Source organism: Chlorocebus sabaeus, chromosome 24 (assembly GCF_047675955.1).
Source record: "Chlorocebus sabaeus isolate Y175 chromosome 24, mChlSab1.0.hap1, whole genome shotgun sequence".
Taxonomy (NCBI): domain Eukaryota; kingdom Metazoa; phylum Chordata; class Mammalia; order Primates; family Cercopithecidae; genus Chlorocebus; species Chlorocebus sabaeus.
In genome coordinates, this window is record NC_132927.1 from 8,315,387 (window position 1) to 8,327,569 (window position 12,183).

The 12,183-nt window shown below is 34.8% G+C and overlaps 1 protein-coding gene across 5 annotated transcripts in view; it reads left to right on the top strand.

Moving 5' to 3' along the window:
* Positions 1 to 12,183, top strand: part of ARHGAP5 (Rho GTPase activating protein 5) — a 73,703-nt gene that overhangs the window by 15,048 nt on the left and 46,472 nt on the right. For 4 of the 5 annotated variants that reach the window (XM_073010906.1, XM_073010905.1, XM_073010904.1 and 1 more), the window contains one exon: positions 880 to 4,764. In XM_073010906.1, the coding sequence (XP_072867007.1) occupies positions 1,048 to 4,764 (3,717 nt within the window). In that variant the 5' untranslated portion in view covers positions 880 to 1,047. Of the gene's footprint in view, positions 1 to 879; positions 4,765 to 5,806; positions 6,257 to 12,183 lie in introns of those variants that run through there. The other variant, XM_073010908.1, reaches the window with a different exon arrangement.

The following is a 12,183-nucleotide window of genomic DNA, read 5'->3' on the forward strand; positions in this document are numbered from 1 at the left end:
TTTAAAATTATTTAGCTTGGTGCTACTCAAAATGTGGTCCTTGTGTCCTTTGTAACTATTTTGAGAGGAAATATATCCAGGAATTAAGAGCATTTAGGATCAGTTTGGCAGTTTTAGGTTTCTTGAATCTAACAAAAAATCAAGGCTTCGATGTAAAAATAAATTTCATTATATTTTGCAGTTGGTCTTGTAGGTTTGAAATAAAATTTGGTCCTTAGAGAGTTTAAGAAGCAGTGATCTATGGAAATGCCATCATTATTTGTATTGTGTTCACTTATTTCTGTTTTCTCTGTTTAAGTATTTAGTCAATTTTTGGGGGGCATAACATTTGGTAGATTTTTTTTTAAAAGACTATTGAAATTTATTGAAAAAAATTTTATATTCTAAAATCTTATCAAATTCTTACGAAATTCTGTTTTAAGGAATAAGTTTTGAGGAACCCTGTAATAGAAAAAGCAGGTTGTTTTGTATTTTTAAGTTGTGAGGGAGTTGCAAGGCAACTAGTACATTTTAGTTATTACCAGCATAGCCCCCAGTGACAGAAGGCAGGAAAATTAAGGGAGTCAAAGGACTAGCTGTTTTTTCAAACTCACAGGAAGGGGTAATTAGAGGCTAAATGTACTTTTAGTTTAATAGAGGTTTATTTTAAAATTTGTGAGACATTACATTAGATTTTGTATTTTGTTAGGTTTGCCTTATGTTTTGAGGTCATCTTGTATTTATAACAGTAAGTCATAAACTGTTCATGTAGTTACTTCTTAAAATACATGTATCATTATTATTAACTTGTATGGTGCTTTGTTGTAAACATCTTTGTTATTTGTAATTCAGTGTATGTAATTTGTGATTAAGATTTGTTTTTTCCCCCCCCCTTTATAGGAAGATGATCCCTATGATCTTGAAGATGTTTCTGCACAGAAATGAGGGAAATACAAAGAACCAAATACAGTTCTGAAATTTGGGATCTGTATTTTGAGATCATTTTATTTTCAGAATGAGAAGCATGTCTGGTTACTTTTATGAATGTAGAGACATGAGAAGAGAGTTATGATGGCAAAAAACAAAGAGCCTCGTCCCCCATCCTATACCATCAGTGTAGTTGGACTCTCTGGGACTGAAAAAGACAAAGGTAACTGTGGAGTTGGAAAGTCTTGTTTGTGCAATAGATTTGTACGCTCAAAAGCAGATGAGTATTATCCAGAGCATACTTCTGTGCTTAGCACCATTGACTTTGGAGGACGAGTAGTAAACAATGATCACTTTTTGTACTGGGGTGACATAATACAAAATGGTGAAGATGGAGTAGAATGCAAAATTCATGTCATTGAACAAACAGAGTTCATTGATGACCAGACTTTCTTGCCTCATCGGAGTACGAATTTGCAACCATATATAAAACGTGCAGCTGCATCTAAATTGCAGTCAGCAGAAAAGCTAATGTACATTTGCACTGATCAACTAGGCTTAGAACAAGACTTTGAACAGAAGCAAATGCCTGAAGGGAAGCTCAATGTAGATGGATTTTTATTATGCATTGATGTAAGTCAGGGATGCAATAGGAAGTTTGATGATCAACTTAAATTTGTGAATAACCTTTTTGTCCAGTTATCAAAATCAAAAAAACCTGTAATAATAGCAGCAACTAAATGTGATGAATGCGTGGATCATTATCTTAGAGAAGTTCAGGCATTTGCTTCAAACAAAAAGAACCTTCTTGTAGTGGAAACATCAGCACGATTTAATGTCAACATTGAAACATGTTTCACTGCACTGGTACAAATGTTGGATAAAACTCGTAGCAAGCCTAAAATTATTCCCTATTTGGATGCTTATAAAACACAGAGACAACTTGTTGTCACAGCAACAGATAAGTTTGAAAAACTTGTGCAGACTGTGAGAGATTATCATGCAACTTGGAAAACTGTTAGTAATAAATTAAAAAATCATCCTGATTATGAAGAATACATCAACTTAGAGGGAACAAGAAAGGCCAGAAATGCATTCTCAAAACATATAGAACAACTTAAACAGGAACACATAAGAAAAAGGAGAGAAGAGTATATAAACACTTTACCAAGAGCTTTTAACACTCTTTTGCCAAATCTAGAAGAGATCGAACACTTGAATTGGTCAGAAGCTTTGAAGTTAATGGAAAAGAGAGCAGATTTCCAGTTATGTTTTGTGGTGCTAGAAAAAACACCTTGGGATGAAACTGACCATATAGACAAAATTAATGATAGGCGGATTCCATTTGACCTCCTGAGCACTTTAGAAGCTGAAAAAGTCTATCAGAACCATGTACAGCATCTAATATCCGAGAAGAGGAGGGTAGAAATGAAGGAAAAATTCAAAAAGACTTTGGAAAAAATTCAGTTCATTTCACCTGGGCAGCCATGGGAGGAAGTTATGTGCTTTGTTATGGAGGATGAAGCCTTCAAATATATCACTGAGGCTGATAGCAAAGAGGTATATGGTAGGCATCAGCGAGAAATAGTTGAAAAAGCCAAAGAAGAGTTTCAAGAAATGCTTTTTGAGCATTCTGAACTTTTTTATGATTTAGATCTTAATGCAACACCCAGTTCAGATAAAATGAGTGAAATTCATACAGTTCTGAGTGAAGAACCTAGATATAAAGCTTTACAGAAACTTGCACCTGATCGGGAATCTCTTCTACTTAAGCATATAGGATTTGTTTATCATCCCACTAAAGAAACATGTCTTAGTGGTCAAAATTGTACAGACATTAAAGTGGAGCAGTTACTTGCTAGTAGTCTTTTACAGTTGGATCACGGCCGCTTAAGATTGTATCACGATAGTACCAATATAGATAAAGTTAACCTTTTTATTTTAGGGAAGGATGGCCTTGCCCAAGAACTAGCAAATGAGATAAGGACACAGTCCACTGATGATGAGTATGCCTTAGATGGAAAAATTTATGAACTTGATCTTCGGCCGGTTGATGCCAAATCGCCTTACTTTTTGAGTCAGTTATGGACTGCCGCCTTTAAACCACATGGGTGCTTCTGTGTATTTAATTCCATTGAGTCATTGAATTTTATTGGGGAATTTATTGGGAAAATAAGAACTGAAGCTTCTCAGATCAGAAAAGATAAATACATGGCTAATCTTCCATTTACATTAATTCTGGCTAATCAGAGAGATTCCATTAGTAAGAATCTACCAATTCTCAGGCACCAAGGGCAGCAGTTGGCAAACAAGTTACAGTGTCCTTTTGTAGATGTACCTGCTGGTACGTATCCTCGTAAATTTAATGAAACCCAAATAAAGCAAGCTCTAAGAGGAGTATTGGAATCAGTTAAACACAATTTGGATATGGTGAGCCCAGTTCCTGCCAATAAGGACATATCAGAAGCTGACTTGAGAATTGTCATGTGCGCCATGTGTGGAGATCCATTTAGTGTGGATCTTATTCTTTCACCCTTCCTTGATTCTCATTCTTGCAGTGCTGCTCAAGCTGGACAGAATAATTCCCTAATGCTTGATAAAATCATTGGTGAAAAAAGGAGGCGAATACAGATCACAATATTATCATACCACTCTTCAATTGGAGTAAGAAAAGATGAACTAGTTCATGGGTATATATTAGTTTACTCTGCAAAACGGAAAGCATCAATGGGAATGCTTCGAGCATTTCTATCAGAAGTTCAAGACACCATTCCTGTACAGCTGGTGGCAGTTACTGACAGCCAAGCAGATTTTTTTGAAAATGAGGCTATCAAAGAGTTAATGACTGAAGGAGAACACATTGCAACTGAGATCACTGCTAAATTTACAGCATTGTATTCTTTATCTCAGTATCATCGGCAAACTGAGGTCTTTACTCTGTTTTTTAGTGATGTTCTAGAGAAAAAAAATATGATAGAAAATTCTTATTTGTCTGATAATACAAGGGAATCAACCCATCAAAGTGAAGATGTTTTTCTACCATCTCCCAGAGACTGTTATCCCTATAATAACTACCCTGATTCAGATGATGACACAGAAGCACCACCTCCTTATAGTCCAATTGGGGATGATGTACAGTTGCTTCCAACACCTAGTGACCGTTCCAGATATAGATTAGATTTGGAAGGAAATGAATATCCCATTCATAGTACCCCAAACTGTCATGACCATGAACGCAACCATAAAGTGCCTCCACCTATTAAACCTAAACCAGTTGTACCTAAGACAAATGTGAAAAAACTGGATCCAAACCTTTTAAAAACAATTGAAGCTGGTATTGGTAAAAATCCAAGAAAGCAGACTTCCCGGGTGCCTTTGGCACATCCTGAAGATATGGATCCTTCAGATAACTATGCGGAACCGATTGATACAATTTTCAAACAGAAGGGCTATTCTGATGAGATTTATGTTGTCCCAGATGATAGTCAAAATCGCATTAAAATTCGAAACTCATTTGTAAATAATACCCAAGGAGATGAAGAAAATGGATTTTCTGATAGAACCTCAAAAAGTCATGGGGAACGGAGGCCTTCAAAATACAAATACAAATCTAAAACCTTGTTTAGTAAAGCCAAGTCATACTATAGAAGAACACATTCAGATGCCAGTGATGATGAGGCTTTCACCACTTCTAAAACAAAAAGAAAAGGAAGACATCGTGGAAGTGAAGAAGATCCACTTCTTTCTCCTGTTGAAACTTGGAAAGGTGGTATTGATAATCCTGCAATCACTTCTGACCAGGAGTTAGATGATAAGAAGATGAAGAAGAAAACCCACAAAGTGAAAGAAGATAAAAAGGTAAGGTTAACTTAAGGTCAGTGATGTTTATAAAAATGCTTGTTGTTGCGTTTTTAAAATACTGACATCAGTGTTAGAATTTAGTCTCATTCATTCCATACGTGTGATTAGTAGCCCTTTTTAATTTTCTGAGTATTTTGTGGGGATAAGTGATTTTTTGTTATTTTTGTGCTTTATTGGGATAGAGTTTGATTTCATATTCTTCAGCATAAAAATTCTGGGTGAATGTGTTTTTTCTTTTTACAGAAACCCAGATATGAAGTTATTTTGTTCTTAATTTTTCCATTTGTAAATCATCCTATTTTTCTGTTTTTCCCTTTTGCCCTACCATTTTGCAGTGTTAATTTGGCATACCTGTCTCACTCAAGGATATTAATAATACAATAAAATTGTAACAGTTTATAGTCTTGGATATTTATTAACTTTTCCAGGCAGCTTCTTTGCAGATGGTGGTATACGGCCTGAAGGTAGACAGAAAGGTTTCTGAAATTTGAATTGAAGAATTCTAACCAAATTAAAAGAAAGAAAGCAAGCATTCTTTCATCTTTTACATTTTCAGTAGGTGTTAATCCATCTGATGGTATTAAGCATTTGAAACCTAAATATGAATGCTGTTAAAGTTGTATTTAATAATTTTGACTTTTATTAGATATTTTTCACAGTGGTATTTTAGCAACTTCACTTCTAATACTGTTTGACACTTAATTGCACACAAACTTTTATTTAAGGATTTTATGGTCTTAAGATAGCATTCAGTAGGCTTTTATGCTAATGTACTGGTAATTTCTTCATAGGTTAAGTCCATAATCTTGTAAATTGTCAATACTTATTTTCTATAGCTGACTGCTGTTAGACCCAATTAAAGATGTGGATATTTTGAGTAAGCTTATTCTAGGTAATTTTCCTAAATATTGTAACTCCCCGTTATAGTTGATAGACTCTGCTTTATTTTCTAAGTTTAAGTTAAAGTATTATGTTTTTTTGTCATTAGCAAATTTTCTGGAGGAGGCATGTAACCCTTTTTTAAATTTTTGTTTTTGAGATGGAGTTCCACTCTTGTTTACCAGGCTGGAGTGCAGTGGCACGATCTTGGCTCACCGCAACCGCCACCTCCCGAGTTCAAGCGATTCTCCTGCCTCACCCTTCCTGAGTAGCTGGGATTACAGGCATGTGCCAGCATGGCTGGCTAATTTTGTATTTTTAGTAGAGACAGGGGTTTCTCCATGTTGGTCAGACTGGTCTTGAACTCTCCACCTCAGATGATCCAAGGCCCACCTCAGCCTCACAAAGTCCTGGGATTACAGGCATGAGCCACCGCGTAAACTTTTAAAAATACACTGATCTAGACTTACAGCACATACTCAACTCATAACATGCTACTCTCTGGCATCTCTTCACACTTACTCTATTATCACTAGTTCCATTTTATCACTAACAAAAAACTTTAATGTTTTTCTGTTAATTGGTTTATATTATTAAAACTACTTAATGTTTATTAACAAAAATAAAACACAGCCTTTCCATTTTTAAATTGCTTTTATTTTTGTGGATTTTTTTTCCATTTTTGTTCACAAGCCTAATTGCTTTGGTAACCTTTTGTTTTGATGTAATTTCAGTGAAAGTTGGAGGAATAGTAAAGGGGAATCCATATATCCTTTACCCATATTTGCCAGTTATCTACATTTTGCCCCACTTGATGGAGCTGTGTGTGTGCACGTGCATGTGTGTGTGTGTTTTTGTGTCTATTGGTTTGTTTTATTTTTTTAAGCCCTTTGAGATTAAGTTGGAGATAATGGACTCTTTTTGCTATTAAATATTTCATTGTGTATTTCCTAAGAACAGAAACATTCTCTTTAATAGCAGTAGTACAATCATATTTTTCCATACTGCCACATAGTCCTTCTAATTACAGTATTAGTATAATTTTGTATACTTTTAGTCAGGAGGCAGATGTAGGCATTCATTTGTAAAGTAGTACAGTTACAGAGACCATGTGAAAAATAAAGGCTAAAAGCTGATTTTATTTGAAAAGACTGAAAAATAGAATAGACAAACCTCTGGTAATAGTGATGTGAGAAAAAAGGCATAAACAAACACTGAATAAAAAGGAGAACATAATTACAGTTAGATCAGATTAAAAGATAATAGAGAATACTATCAACAATTCCCTGCCACAAGTTTGAAAGTTTAAACAAAATGAATAAAGTCCTGGAAAAATGTAATTGACCTAAACAAAAATGCTTCAAATAATCTTGTAGTATTAAGTAAATTGTGAAGTAGTAGTAAAAGCCAAAAAAGATTAGTATTACTAAAGTAGTATTTATCTACTGATAAATTATTAGTTAACAAAATAGCTTGATATAAGATCAGTAATCAAAAATAGGTTGCATTTCTATATATTAGCAGCAGAAAACTAGAGAAAGTCATTACAGAAGACACCATTTACAAAAACATGGCAGATTATCAAGTCCCCAGGAATAATGAATGTGTAACCTCTGTGTTGGAAAAGTATAAAATGTTACTGAAAGACATTAAAAAGACCTAAATAAATGACAGAGCTATTGTCTTCCTGTCAATGAATATGGCATATCATAGAGAAGTCACTGTTCTTCAGACTGAGCTCTAGATTCAGTGTTGTTTCATTGGAAGTTTCAAAAGTTTTTAAGAAATTTCACATGCTGATTTGATAGCGTGGACGCTTCTGAAGAAGAAAGGCAGGGTGGAATGGTGGGTAGTGTGTATGCTCATTCTATCATATAATATAAAACTTCAAGACAGTGTGTTACTGGCACAGAGGTAGGCATATTGACCAATAGAATAGAGTCTGGAAACAAACAGACCTCAGGTTTACTGCTGTCTTTCAAACATGTTAGCCACATGGGGCTATTGGCCACTTGAAATGTGGCTAGTTGAATTAGGATGTGCTAGTCTAAATGGTGAAGAAAGGCCTTCTTGAAAAGTCATTTTTAGTCAGATCTGATAGCTACATAGTTAACTGGGGATTGGTGATATGTAATGGAGAGTATTTAATGCTGAATAAATAGGATGTACATACGGTGGGAGAGGAACATAGTATGTTCTTAAAGGAGGTCAATGTGTTTAGTCGTTGATCTAGGGCAGACATTGATAAACTTTCTGTAAAGGGCCTGATAGTAAATGTTTTAGGCTTTGAGGGTCCTATAGTCTGTTGCACCTGGTCATATCTGTTGTATTGTGAAAGCAGCAATAGACCATATGTCAACGGATGAACATAGCTGTGTTCTAATAAACCAAAATAGATTTGTAGTCTATTACAGTGAAAAAAGAAGTACTTTTTTACTTAAAATTGGAATTAATTTAGTAACCTACTAGTGTTCAAAAAGCAGCCCTTTAAGAGAACTGCTTGAAATTTCCTGAGAAAATCTGAGTTGTATTAATAATAAAATTGCCAGTTTTTAACACATTCAAGGAATGTGTTAAACACCTGTGTTTAAGTTGGTTTGATTTTTCTTCAGTATCTATTTTGTCTATTTTATTTTTAGCTTGATTCAGATAAATAGTAAAATACTTGGTGAATTTTATGGTATATTAGTATAAGCTGGTATTCAGATGATTTTTTTATTTTTAGCTTCTTTTAAAATTGTTTTCATGTCTTATTCCAGGCCCTGAATATTTTCCTCCTTTTTGTATTAGTAATTACCAACTTGTATTCCTCCTAGTCATTGTTTTTTTCTTTGTATTTTACTGCTCTCTTCTTATCTAAATCCACCATCAATTAGTATCTTAAAAGATTTTGCTGCTTTAGCCACTGTAATGGGGTTTGGAGACTGGCAGAAGAATAAAACCAAAATAAGTATGTTTTAGATAGATACTAATATGTATATATTGAGTCACAAGGTATTAATTTGATATTAGCAAATCATAACTTCATATCATGCTATTATATTAATGTAGTAAATCTTAGGTTTAGCATTGTTTGACTTCTGATTTCTAGAACCTCACTCTATCTGTAAATTGTTCATTCCAGATATAAAAGTAATGAAATATATGGAAATGTTTCTGTTGTCATTTGTCTATATCAGAATGCATAAATTATGAGAAAGTTATGTTTTTTTAGTGTGTATCATTTAACCTCTTGACAGTCATTAGGTTGACTGCTGGTGTTCACATCTGAGAGAAATCACGTTCTTGAAAGAATTTTGTGAAGGCTAAAAAAAAAACTGGATATAAAAGCTTACTATATAGAAAGAGCAGACAGGGTGCGGTGGCTCACACCTGTAATCCTAGCACTTTGGGAGGGCAAGGCAGGCGGATCACTTGAGGTCAGAACACAAGACCAGCCTGGCCATCATGGTGAAAACCTGTCTCTACTGAAAATATAAAAATTAGCCAGGTGTGGTGGTGTGTACCTGTAATCCCAGCTACTCGGGAGGCTGAGGCAGGAGAGTCACCTAAACCGAGAAGGTGGAGGTTGCAATGAGCCAAGATCGTGCCACTGCACTCCAGCCTGGGTGACAGAGCGAGACTCTGTCTCCAAAAAAAAAAAAAAAGCTTACTATAGGAAGGCAGTACTTACAGATCTGAAGGGATAGGCTTACACTTCGTTGAATGAGCAAAGATTCTTTATTCAACAAAGTCTTGAACTGCTTGAAAATTTCAGATTTTCTTTTTTGTACTTATTTTCTTGCTTAATTTCTTCAGAGTTGATACAGAATATTCATTATATCCATTGTTACCTTGAAAACATCCCTTTAGGGAAGGAAGTGAGAGTCACCTTTGTACAGGAAGTGTGTTTAGGAGAATGAAAAAGGTTCTTTGTAGAACCTTCAACCAGCATCTTTTCTAGTCTGCCTTGAGTTAGGTCCTGCATCTATTCCTAACCAATACAGTCTGTCGAGGGGAGTAGAATTATCCAACTAAATTTAGGTCCGACCCACCTGGGCAACATAGTGGGACACCATCTGTACAAAAATGTAAAAATTCAGCTGGGCATAGTGATGAGCCCCGAAGGATCACTTGAACCCAGGAGTTTGAGATTGCAGTGAACTGTGACTGCACCACTGCATTCCAGCCTGTGCAAAAGAGCAAGACCCTGTCTCGAAAAAAAAAAGAAAAATGAGTTTAGGTTTTACTCTTTATCCTGAGAGCTCTGGGTGAAATTAGCTTTCTGTGAAATTGAGGTAATTTCTAAGGTAGGAAAACTACAATGTCTACTGCAGGCAAGATTTGTATCATGTTTATAGTTGATCTCTGTGGCCTAGCACAGTACTCTGTGTTGTACTGTGATCAGTTGAAGTCAGCATAAATGTATGGCCTTTGTTTTTGTAAAAGAACTGTTCATGTGTTTAATTACAATTTATTTTGACTCAAGCAAATTCATTTTATTCAACAAGCATTTTGGTAAATGCCTACTATGCCTGAACACTGTTAGAAACTAATATGGGGATGACTTGGTCATTCATTGGCTCTGCTCTCAAAAAGTTCAGTCTAATAAAATTGATTTTGCTGAAAATTAAATATGTTTTATATTTTCAACAAGTTTAGCCGGACTTCTGGTTCTTTCTCTTATCTCATCTCGTGTGGAAAGAATTTACTTAGGCTTTCTTCAGTACCGTTTCTATTGCTTTCTTCCTGGCTAACCAGCTAAATTGGTCTACCTGATTAACTAGATCTATGGTGCTTCTATAATTTCTCATAAAGTTAAAATTTGTTTCTTCAGCAGCATTTTTGGTGCTGGCTACACCAATTTATGGTAACAAGTGTGGATATATAGTGCAAGTATTTCTGGCAGGATTTTACTATTTGCCATTTCTTTGAATTCTGTGTTGTTCATTTGACCTTGATTTATTGCTTTTCAAATTCAGATTGAAATGTAATTGGATGGTTAATTTTTAAAGTATATTTCTGATTTATACGTTTTGTTGAGATTTAATTTGAAAAATTATGTTGGTGGCATACATTTTCGCTAATTAAATTTGGCTTTCTATACAAACTTTTTCTTAGTGTTTATAGCAGCGTACTGAATATTTAGTAAAAGCATAGTACAGATTATTGAAGTTACTCATTTCTGCAGCGGATTAATAGTAAATGTTAAGTATGTTTCATGGAGGCACTTCTATAATGTAGATAATTGTGTTCTTATATTAATGGACAGTTGTTACTGTTGCAAGACTAATAGGTAAATTTATAGGTTTGCTAATTTATGTACACCAAAATTTTATGTACTACAAATTGTGTCACTCCTAGAAGAGGTATTTTACAGTAGATGCAGTGTTACGATTTCTTGCTCTGTAATATTTTCCTGTCGTCTCAGCTAATGTGTGGATGGAGTACTTGAGTCAATAGGGCTTAATCTGTGACTTTTAAAGAAGAGAAACCCCAGAGCATAGGAGAGTTGCTTTTTTAAAATAGTAGTAATTTTTGATGTTTAGAATCCTTACAATAAAATATAAGGATACAACAAAGGAGATCTTATGATTGTATCTTAGTCAAAATAAAGGGTACAACTTGCATACATTGTATAACATGATTGTTTTGAACTTTTTGGAAATTACTCTTAGCCTTGGAAGATCTGAGTAAAGGTTTGGGTATTTTCCCTAACAAAATGCACATGCACAAAATGTTACTGGAGTTTTAATGCTTTCAAATACTTCCTAAAAGCCTGTGGACCCCAGTTTAAGAAACTCCTTTTATAAGATGAGAGGGAGGAGGAAGACACTGAAATTTGGGGAAGCTGGGTAGAAATCCACCCGTTCACTTGAATAGTTAGTTGCTTTGCTAGAATTTTCTGTGACTCCAGGTTTAGTTTTTGTTATGTTGTTAATGGCATTAATAAAATATCTGCCACATATATATGTTGAAATGCTTTTTAGGAAGGTGTTATCTTAGAGAATAAAGGTTCCTGAGGCAAGGTTAAAGTTAGTTTGCCTGATAAGTATGTGCAAGAACCTAGATCACATTTATTTACACTCTGTTGTTTTTTATTTCCTCTTTTCACCTAGTGTTAGCATAAAGGGTGTGAGAGAGTCTTCACAATGTAAGTTTTCTGAAGTGTGTTTGGACTTTCAGCCAGCACTTACAGCTTTTATAGGCTTAAAAAGGGGATTAAATAAACCTTTACAGTGCTGGGTCCTCTGAAGGCTTCTTTCTTATACCAGTGTGTTAAACTATAATGTAATGCTGCTTCTCACTGCCTGATCACTTTATATTGTAGCTTAATTTTGTTTTTCTCACTATGTTACAACCTTTTTGAGGGCAGTTGTGGTTATCATTCAGCTTTGTATAACCTGCAGTATTGTTTCTCAGTCTTGAGTCATGTGGACCTTTTTTAAAGTTAAAATTCTCAGGCTTTTCAGAAATACATCTGTAGCTATTTCCCAAACTTGAGTTATTGGTCTTTGTTTTTACTAGTCTAGCACAGTGGCTATCAACCAGGGTCAC